Source organism: Oratosquilla oratoria, chromosome 31 (assembly GCF_046742065.1).
Source record: "Oratosquilla oratoria isolate Oo_2021 chromosome 31, ASM4674206v1, whole genome shotgun sequence".
In the NCBI taxonomy this organism is placed as follows: Eukaryota; Metazoa; Arthropoda; class Malacostraca; order Stomatopoda; family Squillidae; genus Oratosquilla; species Oratosquilla oratoria.
The window spans coordinates 22,230,920-22,250,491 of NC_134807.1; the positions used below are offsets into that span (position 1 = coordinate 22,230,920).

The 19,572-nt window shown below is 42.1% G+C and overlaps 1 protein-coding gene across 1 annotated transcript in view; it reads left to right on the plus strand.

Annotated features, from left to right (window-relative positions):
- The window catches only part of para (sodium voltage-gated channel paralytic), a 639,183-nt gene extending 619,936 nt beyond the window's left edge, over positions 1-19,247 (plus strand). Inside the window, exons 32-33 of the mRNA XM_076213412.1 lie at positions 9,586-9,856; positions 18,147-19,247. Coding sequence (XP_076069527.1) covers positions 9,586-9,856; positions 18,147-19,237 — 1,362 coding nt within the window. The 3' untranslated portion in view covers positions 19,238-19,247. The remainder of the gene's footprint in view (positions 1-9,585; positions 9,857-18,146) is intronic.
- Positions 19,248-19,572: the final 325 nt, after the last annotated feature.

The window sequence follows — 19,572 nt, forward strand, 5'->3', positions numbered from 1 at the left end:
TTAAATTTTTCTTTTTCATAGTTGTAGAATTTTTTAATATTACTATGCTTGACATGCCGCCTTTTGCGGCACTAAACATATAGGATATATTTGAAACTACCTGATAATAAAATATTATTTAACTATGTGCTTGGTTGAACAGCATTAGAGTTGATAGTCATTAAATGTAAGACTAGAGTTTCTATTGTATCTAGGCTGAGGCTTGTAATCTATTAGATTATTGTATATAGTTGTTTAATTATTTTTCTCCCATTCGTTTAAAAACCTCCCGTACCTAAACTGCTACTGATTTAACCTTGTTTTGCCTGAATCTTTGTTGCGTTATCTCTCCTCTTGGCTTTTGCCTCGCACTGCATTTGTGGCACCTTTTATCTTTGCAATGCAGTGCCAAATTGCTCCTCTTTGAATCCCTGAGTGCCTAATCACTTAATACTCTTTGTACTAACCAAAGCATAACCTTCCTCAGCGGTGCCTTGGAGCCCCCCTTACGTAGTGCCCCCGTACTGCATGACCTTGCATGACTTGCATGACCTTGCATGCTCCCCTACAGCGGGCCATAGCTCCGCCCAGGTCATTCACAGAGCTTGCTCTTAGGAGCCTGATTTTTTTTTTTTTTTTTTTTTATTCTTCTTCACCTGTCATTGTACGCGCGGCGCCGAGAACAAGTAGCACATGGATGTGTTAATTGGTTGTGGAAGATGGAACAACCTTTTCGTGGTTCCTTCCTCACTAGAACTGTTCTCGGCAATGCGCTCTCCACCTCACGAATCTACAAACGATTAACTTGAGCTGCAGTCTATTCGCTGCCTAGGTGACCTAAGGTCATCCGGCACCCTTGGGGCCCCTGTAGTGAAAGGAGAACATTACCTCGTGTTTGTATGACGTCATGTCGTTATCTTCTCCTCTGGCAATCCCAGATGTCGGATGTCATTAGATCATCTGATGGTTCGTGGTAGAATGTAGTTCACGATGCAGCCTGGACATGTATGGACACGAAAACGGGGAAACCACTAGTACGTTCTGTGGCAAAGGACGTTGTTCGGTCATATTGTGAACGATGCGATCCAATATCCTTCGCTCACCATGAGATTTCTTTGTCCCCGATACTTTCTGAGTGAGATGAAAGTTAAGGAGTACAGATGGCGTTTAGCTAATCCACTCGACAAAAGACGGTCGTTTTCTAAGTGCGTGCTGAAGGTGGCGATACACTAAAAATTTCTTGTTAGCATGCTATTTGTTTTTGCTATTTCGTTTGAGTAGAAAAAAGTCTTCGGTTACGATCTTTTGTTTTCCCAAATTTCCAAAAGTCAAATTACTCTTGCGTCATCTAGTGAGAAACTGAATGACGAACTAAGAGAAGTTAGACACATTGTTGCGATGTTCTTACGGAAGTCTAGAATATTGTAACCGAAGTCGTTTCTACTCAAACTAATTAGCAATAGCAAGTGGCATGCTAGCCTAATGTCCCGCCATCTTAAGTTAACAAGCACCTTGCAATCCCTCTACCGTTTTGCAAACATATTTTCTTTTTCCATGAGAAAATATTCTATCTTACCCCAACTCCCTAAAGAAAAAAGAAAAAATGGTAGCGATTCACGGCACGTTTTTTCTTGTTTATAAGTATTATCCTTGATGTATGAAATTTAATAATCGGATTCCACTCAATAAGTAATTACTATTACAGGGAACCCAAACACTTAATTGTCCTTTGCCATAATCCGTGCAGGTAATTGACTCATGAATACTCTATATCCTTTTAAAAGACTTATCTCCTAAGCTATGGGAGCAAAGCTTATAGATTTGTTGTTCCATTTCATATTACGTGATCCGTATCAGTCAACAGAGGACCCGCGTAATCCCAAGTTAACCTCCAGAGGTCATTCCACCTCACCAGATAATTCCATTCAGCTTGACGAACCAAACCACCTTTCAGATAGGAGTTACCCCTTAATTGAACGGAATTCCCTGGAATTTATGATAAAAATCTATAAATCTGGTTGAGGTAACGAAAGGATTAAAAGGATATGGCGTACCGAATGAGTTGTCAAGAAACACTGTTACATGTTTAGGAAGCACACATTCCCATAGACGCTTTCGTGTATACTACGGTCAAGACTTCCTCATACCTTTTCTTGAATATTTGAACACTTTATCATAATGTCCTTTGTTGTGTGTCATACTGACCTTAAAAGAAAAAAGTCTCATTTGATAAAGGTCCACCACTCAGGAGAGTAAGGTCATCTGGCTGAAGTCTTGATTCTAGTAACAAGAAAATTAATGCGTTGGCACGGGGACCTAATATTTCAGGGGCACGATCTAGGTACCGGTAGCGCTTTCACCCCACCACACACACACGCACACACACACACACACACACACATACACACACACACACACACACACACACACGCCCATGCACACAACTATTCGAAAGACCAACATGTCACTGTCTGTTTATTTACCACTTACCCTTAGCAACAATAGTACAAAGGTTTAGATTTAGACAAGTGTAACATGAAATCTGCAATGCCACACCCACGCCTCGGTCCCCTGGCACCCAGACAGCCACCCATTATGTCCCGGTTGCATCCATCACACCCACAGCAACCTCAAACGCCCGCCTACCCACCCACGCCTCATCGTCACCCGGCTAACCACCCAAGTGTTTGTTGATCTTGCAGGGTATATGTGAGCACATTGTGAGCACACACTATTTCTTGGAAGTATTCTACCTGTTCCACTCACACCCACTCACACCCACTCACACCCACTCACCCTCACTGAGGCACACTCCTCTCACTACCCCCCCCACTCGGCTACACACCTAACCGACGCCCCCCCCCTTGCCCCCTTGTACGAAAAGTCATAGACTCCAGTTCCTTCTGTGTTAACGAAGTCTTAATAGAGAAACCCTTTCGTGTGGTTGGGACCTCGAAGACTAGGTTTTTTGCTCCAGTTTTTGTTTTTTCTAGGACGAGTAACTAAACGTAGTCTTCTAGTTCCTGAACACGTACATGATCTATGTTCAATCTAGTATAAGTGTTTCCCCCCCCCCCCACTCTCCCCGCCAAGACTCAACCCCCTCCAAGTGTTCCCTTCTCACGTTGAACTCCCACTGTATCCTTAACGCCCTGATTGGCTACAGCTCCCTTTGCCGCTGCTACCACTTACACCCTCCACCACCACCACCACCACCACCACCACCACCATTAGCCAATAAAGTTGCCCAACTGCAAATCACGATACGAGTGATCTTGCTGTTGAGGCGAGTTTTGACCTGCCTTCTAAGCAACAGCTTTGCTGGCAGCAGCTAACGCTCACTTTGCAGACGACTAAGCTAATGCTGTCGCCGAAAGCTCAGCGGGCGCGCTGGACACATGTATGCCTTTCTCCCTTCACCCTGGCTTCACCCCGAAGCCCTGTCAGCGTCGAGCAACTCCACATCGCTAAAATTCCTAGCGTCGTCAGAACTCTCGTGCCTTCTCGTCCGCCCGTCCTGGACCCATCACCCCCCGGCCCCATCCGTCCTGGAAAAACTACCCACCCCCACCCCACCCCACCCCCTCCCGAAGCCTTGGCCTTCCAGAACCCCCCCCCCCTACACCCCTCAAACTACTGTATCCCGCCGTCAGTCGCCTTTTTCTCAAGTACCTGACTAAATTAAACCCAAGTCTACTGTCGCCAACTCGGATCGTGAAAGTCACTGTATTTACTGTCCTTCATGGAATCAGTGACTCGTGACTCGTGACTCGTGACTCGCTGTCTTGATATAACCGTCACTGCAATTCCACGGTCTCTCAAGGGGTTAGTGACTTGATTATTGTGACTCATTTCACCTAGCAACTAGGTGCTGTCCCACGTGACTAGATACGGTACAAGGTGCGGTGAATCGTAATATATATATATATATATATATATATATATATATATATATATATATATATATATATATATAGTTTATTTACTAATTCATTTGTTTGTTTATTTTTTCGTGTATTTACTTATTTTCAATTATTTATTTACTTATTAATTCATTCTTACTTGTTTGCTTACTTATTGAAATATTTATTCATTAATGTATTTATATATTTCTCTGTTTTTTAAACAATTTGTCTAGTTATTTATTCATTTATTTATCTATTTATTCTTTTGCTTATTCATTTATTTATGTATTCATTCCATATTCAAGAACCTTTTTACATGGCGACGAACTTGGTGATTCTGTTCTGACAGTGAACTGACGATTTTAGGCAGCCGAGAGGCGATTTCAGACATGGGGTCCCGGACAAACGAGATACCCTTCAGCCTTGGGACCACAGCTGTATAAAACGCCTGAAGCCCAAAGCCAGAGCCATGAAGCATTTTTTTTTTTTTTTTTTTTTTTTTTATCTGACCAAAACCTATTCGTTATTTTTTTCATTCAGAATATTATATATATATATATATATATATATATTCGTTTGAAGTAACGTGGAGCGCCATGTCAAGAATATGTATACATACACACGCACATGCACACACACACACACACACACACACATAAACACATATGTATATAGGAACATAAAAATGTATTTATACATATAATCCCAAATATGTATAATTATATGAGTATGTGTGCACATATACATGTGTATGCATATTTTCATACATATATATATATATATGTATATATATATATATATATATATATATATATATATATATATATTATACACACATGCAAGGTTAACCACTTTGAAGAGAAACGACCGAAGTAGATCGCTTTCGTGTATTACATCGTCAGTGGTTAACCATACATTTCTAGAACACACGTTTCCAATGTTTTTATTGTACATATACACATATAAACCCCCACTCGATACCAACACCACAAACTGTTACGTGTACCTCTAGGTATTGGGGAATTTATAAGAATGGCGGTGACAGTAACAAATCGAAATTCGCAACAAAATGGCGTTTACCTAGGCCAAGGCTATACGATGATACGATGACAAAGCTTCCATTACCTCCTTCTACCTTCCCCACCTGTTGATATACCCTCTAGGCGGACCAGAAAGCATTTTCGGACGACAACATGTATCTCTTTTTCTCTCTCTCTTTATATATTTCTTTATTTCTCTCTTTCGTCTTCCCACGGTGTGTTGATGCTCGGGGCTCAGCGGCTGAATGATAAAATGCGCGGGTGATGCTCGGGAGGAGTGACGGGATGCGCCAATTGGGCGGACCTCGCCGGGGACTGCACAGGAATTGCCGCGAGCCTCCCGGGGTTCTGAGACAGCAACGGCCGAGGCTCCCAAGGCCTGTGACAGTCCCCAGTGGCGAGAAGCTCTGGCGTGACCCACCCTTGTCGGATAAATCTTAGTTAGGCCACTCTTTCAACTATACGGCTTACACCAACCCGAAGACTAAATCTACCCCCGCCTACCCACCAACCCCTTGATTAAATGCACCAACTCTCCCATCTCCTCCTCCTCCTCTTCCCTCCTCCTCCTCCTCCTCCTCTTCCTCTTTCTCCTACTCCTCTTACCCCCTCTCCTCCTCCTCTTCCTTCTCCTCCTCCTCTACCTCCTCCTCCTCCTCTACTTCCTCCTTTTCATCCACCATCATTCCCAAAGCCCATCCACAGTCTCAGCTACGCCCACAATTTCCTCGTTTCTATTTCTGCCTCTTCCATTTCTACTTTTATCTATTTCTACCTCTGCTACTTTTGTTCGCATTTCTTCTCCATCTTCTAATTCGACTTTCTCATTTATTTTGACATCCTTTTGGTTTTCCCTTACTCGTCTTCTTCTTCTTCGTCTACGTCTTCCTCTTCTTCTTCTTCGTTCTATATATCTTCCTCACCTTTCGCTTCGCCTTTACTTCTTCTCCTGTCTCTTCTTCTTCTTCTTCTTCTTCTCTGTCTTCTACTTTGATTTTCTCTTCCTCTTCTTTCTTTTATTCTACTTCTTCCTCCTCTACTTCTTCGTCCTCTGTTTCTTCTTCGCCTTTTATCTCTTATCCTTATTATACTTATCATTTCTTCTTCTTCTTCTTCTTCTTCTTCTTTTTCTTCTTATTTTTGTTGTTGTTCTTCTTCTTCTTCCTCTTTTTCTTTTTCTTCTTCTTCTTCTTTTTCTTCTTCTTCCTCTTCTTCCTCTTTTTTTTCTTCTTCTTCTTTTTCTTCTTATATTTGTTGTTGTTGTTCTTCTTCCTCTTTTTTTCTTCTTCTTCTTCTTCTTCCTCTTCTTCATCTGCCTATTTTTCTTCCTCTTTCCCTCTTTCTATCATTCGTCTTCTTTTTCCTCTTTCTATCATTCCTCTTCTTTTTCCTCTACTTTTTCCTCTTTCTACTACCTCTCTTCCACTTCTTTCTCATCCTCTTCGTCCTCCTCTTCTACCTCCTCTCCTTATTCTTCTTCTACTTCTACTCTTACCATTCATACTACTTCTTTGTTTCCTCCTCCTCCTCCTCCTCTTCCTCCTCCTCTCCTTCTTCCTCTTCTTCTTCTTCTTCCCACTCCTCCTCCCACTCCCACTTCTGATACTACTCATACTTCTCATACTCCTCCATTCTCTGTGGACAGCCAACTCCTGGCTCTTCAGAAATCCTCATCTCTTTTCACCTTCCACATATCATCCGGCCTTCCTTGTCCCCTTTTCCTTTGACATCCACTCTTCTCCACTCTTCACCGCTTCGTTTTTATCCATCTTGCCTTCCACATCTCACAGCTGAAGTCATTCTGTCTCGCCTTCTGACGTGGCAGAGACGACAATACCTGAAGGCGCACACGTTCTCCTCTTCACTGGGCAACAGCAAGAGACAGCGATCGCTGTTGCCGCATTTCATCCCTTATTCACTCGTGCTATAAGATCTTGGGTTCCTTGCCCTCTTAGGACGACGCTGGGTTTTCATGTCACCTCCAGCTTGATCCGTCCTCGTGCCCACTGTTCTGTTGTTACTTCTGTAATCTCGCACAAGGATGATTGGCGCGCGGCCTCAGATCGCACGCTCACGCGCGCGCACACACACACACACACACACACACACACACACACACACACACACACACACACACACACACACACACACACACACACACACACACACACACACACACACACATACACACGCACACATGAACAGCAGCCCATAAGTAGCTGCCCTGTCTTAAAATGCTACAGTTTCTTGAACACAAGAGAGTAGCAGGACAGAAATATACAAAATCTCTCTCTCTCACACACACACTCTCTCTCTCTCTCTCTCTCTCTCTCTCTCTCTCTCTCTCTCTCACTCTCTCTCCTTTTCATTTTCTTTTTTCTCCCCTTCCCCTTCTTGTTTCTTTTCTTCTGTTTCTTTTATTTCCTTTTTCTTACTCCTTTTCCACTGTTTGTATGTATTACTAATTTTCTTCTCTTTTTTTTTGTTCTTTCTCTACTCTCTTCTTGTTTTCGACTTTGATTCTTATTCTCTTCCTCAACGTTTTTCTATTACCTATTCTATTCTTTTCTTCTATTGTTTCTTTTCCTGTTGTTTTCGTCTATATATCCCTTTTTTTTTTCTTTATTTCTGTTTGTTTATCTTTCTACCACTGATACTTATTTCTATTTATCCTTTTGCTTTGACTTGTCTTTCATCATTATCTATTCCTCTTCATTTTTTTCTGTTCTACTTCTACTTTGTCTTGTACGTATACTTTGTCTTCATTTTGTCTACTTGACCTTCACTTCTTAATTTTCTAATTCTACTTCCATTTCTATTCTTCTATTTTATCACCTACTCCTGTTGTAACTACTATTCCTACTTCTACTTCTACTTCTACTTCTACATAAAATTATATTCTTTTCCTTTTACCTTCTTTTTCATTCTCTTTGTCAACTCCCTCTTCTCTTCTATAGGTTCAGTCTCATTCTTGTTTACATAATCTTTCCTTTCCTCTTCATCGTCTTGGTCTTTCTGTTTCTTTTACCAGATGCTTCCGGTAACCACTCTTGGAATAGTAAGAATGTTTGGATTCCGTAGACAACACACGCCTTCCTCTTGATTGCTTCTCCAACCAACGAAGGTTGTTCAAATCTATCCTGGTTGGTTTGTACTCTGATACGAATAGGATATGCTGATACATACATACGTAAAAATATATATATATATATATATATATATATATATATATATATATATGTATATATATATACATGACGGTTTATATATAAGTACATGTATCTATGCATATGTATATATGTATCGAATTATGTAGCTTCCGTGTATACATATGCTGTATAAACATATGTATATACATAGGTGTCGCTCTCTATATACTGTATATGCATTATAATCATTCTTCATACTGCTTCAAAATTTCTATCAGTGTTTTTGTATAATCTTCGATTATTTCTCTTTGTATTCTTATCCATTCAAAGTCTCAGTGAATAGTCTTCAGTACCACTGATATCACTCTGAGTCTTTATATCTAGTCTTTTCATATTTATCTAAGTTTTCCTTTACAAGATTTTCACATTAAGAATCATCTGCTAGTATTGGTTTCATACCTGCACCTTTGCTGTTAGATGTGAATCCTGTCATATAAGATGAGGTGGTCATGCTTTGATCACGAAGCATCATCTCTCCTGTTTACATTTTCGGTTTTCGTTTTAGACATTCCATCACACACAGACCTCTGTCTGCAGTGGTGTGTATCCTGATTCTTTCCTGAGTTGAATACTCTTGGCTATTAAAATCTGGCTGGTTTTGGCAAGGCTGCCAGCCTGTATATCTCCCCTGAAACGTGACTTTTTGACCTCTCATGATGTGGAGTAGCATTGTCATGAAGAAATTACCAAAACAAAATGCTCGTTTTGGGCTTTAAGTACATAAACTTTGAAGCTCTTCCTTCTGTCTGAATTTGCATTGGATCTTCGTCAATAGATGTTTTCTTGTCTCTGTTAATTCAAATTTTGACTCATCATTTGAATCTCATGCACTCTATAGATTCAGAATCATGCAATTTTTAAATGATTTCTTCATGCAGTCATGAGGATTTTACTTTCAACCGTTGAGCCGTCTGGACATGTTATCATTCGACTGTCGTATGTTTGGAGAACTCCAAACGCCGTTAGTAAATACTTAAACCATAGAGTAAAACTTCAAGGTGGCAAGCCCAGCAGAAGATGTTACCAACTGTTCCATGTTCGAAAGAACTAAGTTTTCCTTGTTCTTCCTCAACCACGTTCATCCATTCATTCATTACTCCCTCGTAGACTCGATCATGTTCTCATCCCTAACAGTTTCTCATCATCAACAAACTACGCTCGTCATTTTCACCGTTTCCCTGTTTCCAAACTCCACACTCATTCCTGTCCGGCAATCCCACTTGCCCCTTTCTCTTGTCTCTGCCCCTGACCCTCTCCTTGCCCAAGTCTTTGCCCCATCCCCGCCCACTGCCCCAACCCCACTACTGATCCCTTCAGTAAGTGTTATTTTTTCCGTTTTTTGGTCCTCGTTTTACGATTCCCCAGTTACAAGACCCTAAATTTTCAGTTTTGAGCCAGGAACTCATCAGTCACCGTCCCCATATTTGGTTTTTCTCTTTCCTCCACATTTAGTTTCGTCCTCAAGCCGTTGTGTTCGAGATTGTGACCAACAAGAAGTTTGACATGATCATCATGTTGTTCATCGGTGTGAACATGCTCACCATGACCTTGGATCACTACCGAATGTCAAAAGACTGGAACATGGTACTAGACTATCTTAATCTAGTCTTCATCTGCATCTTCACCTCTGAGTGTGTGCTCAAAGTGTTCGCGCTGAGGTGGTACTACTTCAAGGAACCGTGGAATCTCTTCGACTTCGTGGTGGTCATCATGTCCATCCTTGGTACGTATCTTCGAGAACATTACCTTGTTCTTCTTCTTCTTCTTCTTCTATCGACGAAGTACTTCCACGGTAAGGGTGCTCTATTTATTGTGTAGCAGAGTAGGAATAGACTGCCAGGTCTAAATAAATGGATCTTGATCTCTTTAGCAGGCTAAAACGATCATAGTCAGATGAAGGGGAAAAGAATCTTTAGTTTGAGGCAGATTGTTGACCCTCTACCCCAATTCGAATTATTTAAATCGTTCAGATTTACCCAGACCAATACATATATATATATATATATATATATATATATATTATATATATATATATATATATACAAATATATGTATATATATATATATATATATATATACATATATATATATGTGTGTGTGTGTGTGTGTGTGTGTGTGTGTGTGTGTGTGTGTGTAATAGCTATAATAGTAATAGTGTATACTGCATGCCGTGGCATCGAATACATAGGTATTTTTCTAGAATGATAGGGAATATATACTTGATACAAGAAAGATATCATTTACGGGTTTTTTTTCCGGAAGACAAACAATTGTGTCCCATAAGGTACAGAAGCACTTCAAGAGTCACCAACACTTTACCTATATTGTATATACAGTATTTCTCGTGGCAGACGTGAAAAAAGGTGTGTGCCCAGGTGTCGAAGATATTTTATTGTTACTCCCTTATGATTTTTCTTACAGATTTATATGTTTTTCCTCTTTACATGAAAACAACTGTTGGAATGTCCTTCGTGTTGGAATAAACAAATTGAATGAGAAAGATAGAGATAGAGAATGCCAGGAGAAGATGAGAGAAGTATGGAAGGCAGGAGTGAAAGAAGAACGGGTATGTTTCATGGAGGAAGTGATAAAGTGCCTAAAGATGATGTGTGGAACGAGGAGGATGGGAAGAAACAGAGGGAGAGGTTAAGGCGGTGGTGGAAGAGAAGCAAAGAGTATATGAGGATTGGTTGCAAAGTAGAACTAGGGAAGCACATAAGAAATACAAGAAGAGAAGTGACAAAACATAAGGTGAAGGAGGCAAAGAGAAGGCTAGATGTCAAATGGAGGGGGTGCTTGACAGAGAATTTTGAAAATAATGAAAGGATGTTTTGGTAGGAAGTGAAGAGAGTTAGGGGGTTGGGTCAGGTGGAGAAGAAATTTTAAAGGGTGCAGATTGACAGGTTTAATTAAAGTAAAGGCGTTAAGGGGGAGATAAGTAGATTATTTCAGAGAATTGCCCAGTGTGGAGGAAGTTGGATAGGGATTGATTGTGACAGTGGATGGTGCTAGGAAATGACTGTGGTGGTATAAGAAATGACAGGGCTATAGAAAAAGATGAGGCATAAAAAAAGATAAAATTTGTGAAAGTTAAGGCGCCTGGTTTAGATGGGTGTCATGTGGAGTGTCTGACGAAGAGAGGAACTGTTACAGTGGATTGACTAATGAGGTTATTTAATGTTTACCTAAGGGAGAGGAATGTGCCGGAGTACTGAGGAGTGCGTGCATGCTTCCGTTTTATAAATGAAAGTAGAATAGATACGAATGTGGTAGTTTTAGAGGGATCAGTTTGATTAATGTCGTTGGAAAGGCATATGGGAGGGGGTTAATTGAGAGGATTGTGCGAGGAACAGAGGGAGTAATTGGCAAGGAACAGTACGGGTTTTGAAAAGGTAAGGATGCGTGGATCAGGTTTTTGTAGTAAGGCAGATACGTGAGAGGTTTTTGACAAAAGATAAGGATGTATTAGGGCTTTTGTGGATCTGGAGAAGACATATGCCAGGGTCAGTATTGTTGTACGGGTTGCAGGTGTATAGGATAAGGGAAATTTTGTTAAGGGCAGTCAAAAACTTTTACGTGGTTATTGGAACTTTGTTAAGGTTGAAAATGGTAAGGGTGCTTTTAGGTGAAGGTGGGATTCGCCATGGTTGTTCAACGTGTACATGGATAGGGTAGTATGGGAGGTAAATGCGAGAGTGATGGGCGTGGATTAGAGATAGTGAAAGTGATAGATGTGCCGGTTGCTGTTTGCGGATGACACTGCACTTGTGGCTGGGTCAGAGGAGGATTTTAGGCAGCTAGAATAGTGGTGGAATTTGGGAGGGTATGTGACAGGAGAAAGATATGTGAGAGGAGAAAGATTAAACTAAACGTGGTGAAAAGTATGATGATGAAATATATAAAGGTGAGGGTAGCAACAAGTTTGAAATTAAGTCTTAGAGTGGAGAGGCTGTAAGAAATGGATTGTTTAGAATGGAGGCAAAACATAGAGTGAGGGAAACAAGTAAATGTCTGGGGGAAGTAAAAAGTGTCATTAGAAAAAGGTTTCTGGGGATGGACGCAATGAGAAGATCGTATAAAGGAGCGAGTGTGCTTACGACATTGCATGAGGTAGAAACTTGGAATGTAAAGGAATCGGAAAGATGACATTTAAACCTGTTTGAGATTAAATGTTTGAGCGGTGAGGTGAGAGTTACGAGAATGGATAGAGTGAGAAATAAGGAGTTGTTACAGAGACCTAGGGTAGAAAATGAGCTGGCAAATAGAGTTAATCAACAAATACTGGGGTGGTTTGGGCATGTGAAAGGAATGAGTAAAGAGAGACTGGAAAAAGAAGTGTGGAGGGCAGGGATGGATGGATGGAATGAATGGGTGCGTAAGGAAAAGGGGAATGTTTGTTGAGTAGTGAAAGGAGAGGGCATGAAGTAGATGTGTGTGGAGAATGATTGTGAATGGATGATAAACTGATGTGGGACGAAGGGATTTATTTTCGTCCTTTCCAATTATTCTCGAGTGGACGGGGAGGAAGTGTCTTCGTGTAAATGAATCAGTGGGGGTAAATCAGCTTCGGCTGTTGGACCTTGCTGTGGTGCTGTTTCTTGTTCCATTACTTCCGATCCGGGTAGTTGGGGAGGTACATATGTATATTTGTATATTTATATCTAATTGCATTATATTTACATACTTCACTTTCCGACTCAAATGAAAATCAGTTGATCAATATATTACCCATTAATGTTCAAACCTTTCCCTTGGCAACTCATCTCATTGAACCTCTCTTAAGACAAGCTATAAATAGCTTAGGTAAAATTGCATCGCCTTGCCGTACTCCTTTCTCGATCTTGATTTTTCTTATCTCTATGTAGATGAATTACTGCAATAACTTCTGTGTAAATGTTCTATAGAAAAATTCCAATGTGTTAGTTTGTACTTTGGTTGCATTTAATGTTCAGTATTGCCGTTTGTTTTCCAGAGTCATGATAATTTTCATAATCTACAAAAGATACACAAAGGTATATCATGTCGTTCACTTGCTTAGTCGATTCATTGTCTGCTAATGTTTCATAGTGTTTAGGTTTTGTAGATCTGTCGGTTATATCTAAGGTCTTCCTGGTCTCCTTTCTTGTAAAGAAGAATCCAAGTTCATTGCACCATGACTTAGGAAAACTTGCCTTACATAGGCATTTAGCTGCGATCATCTACAATGAACCTCTTTACTTGCGTCTTTCGTAAGATCTATCGATATACCATCTTCTCCAGATGCTTTTTCTCGTCCATTCTTTCTGGGTAGAGCCTTACTTTTTCATTTGTAACTTCATTTGTACTCCTTTTAGGGATTGATATTAAGCCTGGTGTTATAGACTCGTTCAACCAGCTTATATAACGCTGTCAATATCTGTGCAGGAAGTCTAAGATCCAAATCATCAGGTCACTTGTGGTCCTTGTCTTGTTACACGGCTTGGAGACATGGACATTGAATGCTGACGTAAAGAGGCGTCTCTACATCTTTGGTACCAAGTGCCTTCAAAGAATCATGGTGTGTCGCTGGAAAGACTACGTATCGAACTAGCCAATATTGTTCCGTAAGACTCAGCTAAGGCCCGTTACCAGTATAAATAGTCAATGCCAACATCGACTGTATAGGCACGTGGTATGCTTCCCTGATGTTGATCCCACTTACAAGGTAATCATGGCAGGAGACGATCCTTTGTGGAATAGGCGGAGGAGGTACCCACAAAACTCTTGGCTGGGAATGGCGTCGGTGTGTGAGGGAAGTGACGCTATCCTAAATGTGTGTTCCCAATTGATGATGATGTCCAATTCAGCTGTTTATATTTCTTCCCTCCTAGTTTTAATCTACATAGTCTTTCTTTTTGATAGACCACTTGTCATTTTGCAGCATATGACTTCTCTCGCGTAGCTTGCTCTTCCTACTTTCCTTGCTGATTACTTAATGATCTTCATTACCTATCTAACACCACAGAACTTTCCGAATGAGCATGGAGACTTTCCTATCCTCCACACACTCAACAAAGAATACTCCATGGAATTGCCCTCAGCATTCTTTTCTTTATGATAACTAGCTATCATCGATATATCCAGGCGTATACCCCCACGAAATTACTCTCAGTTTACATTGATGATATAGTCCTGTTCTGTATCATAACCGACCCCACTCTCACCAAGATGCAACGCTGGATTGACCTAAGATGGTTGTCATTACATTTTTTCTGTACTTTCTGTAAAATGTTTTTAGATCATTTCTAACTGAACTCTGTGTTACCTTTCCCTATGCACCAGGGTTAAAGTTCATCAACTACATTTCTGAACATTCTTTTGACTCATCTAACCCTCACCCCAGTGGGCAATAGTTTACTTCTCCTGCACAGTTTTCATCATTAGTAAATTAGGATATAGTACATTCCAACCCTTAATCTATGTTACCTATACTTGTTACGAACAAAAGTCGTCCAAGAATTGAACCTTGAGGAATTCAGTTCGTAATTTCCCTCCAGGTTGAAGCTTTGCCCTTCAGACTAAAGCACTGTTTACGATTATTTGATCCTTTTATAGTTTAATTCAGAATTTCTCTTAATACCACGCAGAATTAGCTTTGTTGTCTTTTGTGCTAGACAATATGAAATGATCTTTAAGAGTCGAGAGGTAGCAAATTTACACACGCCGCCGCTAATCCCGACGGTTTCTCCGAGCAAGCTCCGACACAGCTACACTTCCCACTCCAAACAACTTTCGGCAAGATCGGTTGACTTATAAGCCATGGAAGCCATGAATTCTGTTCGCGTCCCCTTTTCTTCCTCCATCGAGGGTTATTTCTTGTGGAGACAACCTCATGAATAAGATCAACATCAGTGAAGCGTGCCGCATGCCCGTATAGCCGGAACTGACATTCACAAGTTATGCTGGTAATAGGCCGAGACTAAGTCTTACGGAACATATAGCCATTCTAGCAATACCCCATGATTGTTCGAAGGCAATTGGTATCAAGGACATCGAGACGCTTCTTCAAGTCAACATTCAGTGTCCATGTCTCACAGATGTACAGCAGGACAGGAAGCCCAAACGACTTGAAGATTTGGATCTTAGTCCTGCGTGAATATTGACAACGACATATACTCTGGTTGAACGTACCCACAACACCATGAGTAATACCCATCCTTCAAAGTAGTTCCTGACATGACCCACGACTACTATATACTTTACTACTAAGGTATATGAAATTTTCCAAGACCTCACTGTCTTCACCACTTGCATGGGGAGACTAGAATATGTCATTCAGTAAGCCCTCAAACACCTGGACCCTGGTCTTGGTCTTGGAGACCTGGAGGCCAAGCAGTCTACCTTCTCTGAGCAGTGACACGAAAACTGCAACCAATCCCCCCGGCGAGTCTGCAAGAAATACGGCATCATTAGCAAGGACAAGATCAGTGACCTCGGTGTTGCCAATTGATTGACAACTGTGTCATGCCCCAGTCCATGCTGGTGTTGAAATATGTTCGGGCGAGGACCTTCCCTTGTCTCACCTCTGAATTAAAAGGAGAGAAACCGGCCACACTTCCACAATATTTTACAGTAGTCTCTGCCCCAGAGTATAAGCCAAACGTCAGATCAACAATCTTCGCAGGAATCCCGTGAATCCGCAGAAGATCCCAGTGCACCCCACAATGCACTGAGTTAAGCGCCTTTTGGAGATCAAGATAGATTGCAAGATACCCTTGTTGGAACACGAATACGAGGTGTTAGCACCCGATCACTTCTTTTACCGGCCATTATCTAAGAATGTTCAGACTTCTACAACTTTAGCAGATGCGGACGAATCTGTGTCAGCAAAAGATGGGCGAATGCCTTGCCTGGCATACTGAGCAATGCAATACCGCGGGAGATGTTGCAGTCCTGCTCATCCCTTCCCCCCTCCCAGTTAACGGCGATCAGATCCTTTTTACAGTTAAACAAAGTGGTACCAGTTTGCCAAACAGCAGACAGCACCACATACAACCAACGAAGTATGGCTTCACCTTTAGCTTTCAGCAACCACGTTGATTTTGCCATTCTACCCTTCAGCTTACAACCTCTTTCATCTTCGTCAAAGAGTGCAGATTTTTATTCATCTGTGGATCGGCAACCGCCATCTGAACACCAGCAAGGGGTACCTGACCGTTTGGAGGGTAATCTATTATTAGCAACTGCTTAAGTACTCAACAAGGGGACCAAACCTCTTCACTCCTGACAATGCTCCTTTAGGTAACGGATTTACAACGGAATTTCCCCAGAGCTCGGTAAACAGACCTGAGGTCATTTGCATCAAAATGACACTCGACATCCTCAGTAATTCCTCTGACATGAATGTCTTTATCTGTTTTCACAAGAGATCTAGTTCGCCGTTTCTGAGTTTTGTACCGGTCCAGGTTCCCAGCCGTCCTAACAACACGACCCACCTCTATTCTGCAGCACCTCACGAAACGCCACACCACTCCTTGACATTAGATCTCCTCCAATGCACTTCTCGGCAGGTTTCAGAGTTTCACGTTTGAAGGTATCCTGCAGTTTTTTTGTTTTTGTGTTTTGCCAAACACTTCAAACCGATTAGAGATTGCTACCGCATCATCCCTCAGCTTCCTCAGATAAAATCCAGTTTGGGTACTGTGACCGCAAGTCTATGATCAGTCACAAAGAACTCAGCGCTCCCAAAAACCCTGAAGTTCTGTAGTATCCTCCAATAAGTGCTGAAAAGTATGTGATCAATCTCCTCTTCTATCCCTCCGGTATTGCTATACCAAGTCCACTGGTGTGGCTCTCGTCTCCGGAACCAGGAGCCAGAAATCCTCAGCGTTCTGGACTTTGCAAAATTCAAAAGGAGGGGACTGTGAGTGCTCATGGGTCCAGAAGCATGGGGGTGATGTTAACAATACCTACTTCACAGCCAACTCTAGGTGATGCTCCGTAGTATCATAAGTGTTTACATATTTTTCCTATGGTTAGAATTGGGCGCGTGGGATAATGGAGGTCTAGTTTCGGCCTGTCATACTCTTTAGATATGAGTACTATTTTTCATCGCTATTTAATTGATGTATTTCCACTTGTGATTTTTTCTTATAATATCTAATTTCGAATCATTACATTCTTCCCAAAACTTATTGGCGATCTTCATTTTTTTTTTTTTTTTTTTTTTTTTTTTTTTTTTTATCGCCCCTGGGTTATCAACACCTTTTGATAGTGGAAGGATTTTCTTCAGATGAACGAAATGTCCTATCGGTGCTCTAAACAAGTTTAAAGGATGACTCCACTCCTGAATAAATCAATCAACGATGAATAAAATCGTCTATTGGTTGTGTCAATAAATGAGACTACATCACTCCTAAAAGGATTAGCAGAGGTTTTTTTTTTTTTTTTTTTTTTTTTTTTTCCTCTGTACCGGAGAGCAAATGATGCTTCGTTCAAAATGACGCCGACAATTTAGTCACTTATGAGATACCCTTTCAGTACTGAAGGAGTTAACCAGCCTTGATCAATCCCCTCTGTACTGACAGGTATTTTGTACTTCAATCAGGCAAACATCAGACGATTTTATTTAGATGCATACTCTTCTTTGATAACAAGGGAGTTAAGTCATTTCTGACTAGATCGTATGATTTAAATAAAATATACATACGAATCCCCCTAAGTAAGTTTAGAGCTACAGGTTTTTCAACGATTCTTGATAACGTGAGTTTTATTATAGACCACTACATTGTGTGTGTGTGAGAGAGAGAGAGAGATGTAAATTCAAGATTTCCAGCAAGTAATCATAATGTACATTTTCTATTTGCAAGTATCCAACCGCAAAATAATATTTTTGTGCTGATCCAGAGAAGACGTCGTGTTCTCGAAAGTTTCTCTGTGTAACAGACATGGTTGGTTGCATGAGACTTCATTTTCCTATGTTCGAGTTGCAGTCCTGGGAAAGGAGTATAGTGTCCCTTTGTAAAGACAAAAGAACTAACCCGTTCCTTCTTCAGGTCTGGTGCTGAGCGACATCATCGAGAAGTACTTCGTATCTCCCACGCTGCTCCGAGTGGTTCGAGTGGCGAAAGTGGGTCGTGTGTTACGTCTGGTCAAAGGAGCCAAAGGCATCCGGACTCTGCTCTTCGCCTTGGCCATGTCGCTGCCGGCCCTCTTCAACATCTGCCTGCTTCTTTTCCTGGTTATGTTTATCTTTGCAATCTTCGGCATGTCCTTCTTTATGAACGTGAAACACACTGGCGGCTTAGACTCTGTCTACAACTTCGAGACCTTCTTCCAGTCGTTTATCCTCCTGTTTCAAATGATGACCTCAGCGGGCTGGGACAGTGTACTCTCGGGCATCATGAACGAGCGGGACTGCAAACCGCCCAACCAGGAAATCGGCGAGACGGGTAACTGCGGAAACAGACCTCTCGGGATCCTGTACATGCTGGGTTACCTGGTCATCAGCTTCCTTATCGTCATCAACATGTACATCGCCGTCATTCTCGAGAACTACTCCCAGGCCACCGAGGACGTGGAGGAAGGCCTCACTGATGACGACTACGACATGTATTACGAAATCTGGCAGCAGTTCGACCCCAAAGGCACGCAGTACGTCAACGTCAGCGCACTTTCTGACTTCCTGGATATACTCGAACCGCCGCTTCAGATTCACAAGCCCAACAAGTACAAAATCGTGTCGATGGATATTCCCATCTGCAAGGGTGACCTTGTCTTCTGTGTTGACGTGCTGGATGCCCTTACCAAAGACTTCTTTGCACGTAAGGGCAACCCGGTGGAGGAGTCTGGCGATCTGGGTGAAGTAGGCGCCCAGAACTCAGACCGGCCCGGTTACGAGCCCGTCTCGTCCACGCTGTGGCGCCAGCGGGAGGAATACTGCGCCCGGCTGATCCAGCAGGCATGGCGGAAGCACCGACAGAGCAAAGACCAGTCGTCGCTCTCGGGCGGCGAGTCCCACGAGGAGCTCAAACAGACCGACACGGCTGTTCTCGTGGAGAGTGATGGGTATGTGACAAAAAACGGCCATAAGGTTGTTATCCATTCCCGCTCGCCCTCCGTCACCTCCCGCTCGACAGACGTGTGACTAGAGAGCCACCGGTAGCTCACGTTGTTGCTGCTTGTTAGTTGAGTAGGAGGAGCCTGGGCTCGCCAATCAGTGTTTACCGCCGTCGAGAACTCCTCAGTGCTGGGGTCGGCAGCGGTTGAGTTCGTACGGTACCAGGAGGGCCTGTGGTCCGCCCCAGACCGTACGACGTGCGCGCGCGCCCGCCCGCCCGCAGCCGGGACCGATTGGGTCTCTGGACTCTGTCGTGCCCTGCACTCTCTATTGCCTTGTTGTTTACGTTTTAAACAGTCAAACTGTCCTCCGCTTCCCGACTCGCGAGTGACGCGCCCTCTGTGCAGAGATTATAATTGTCC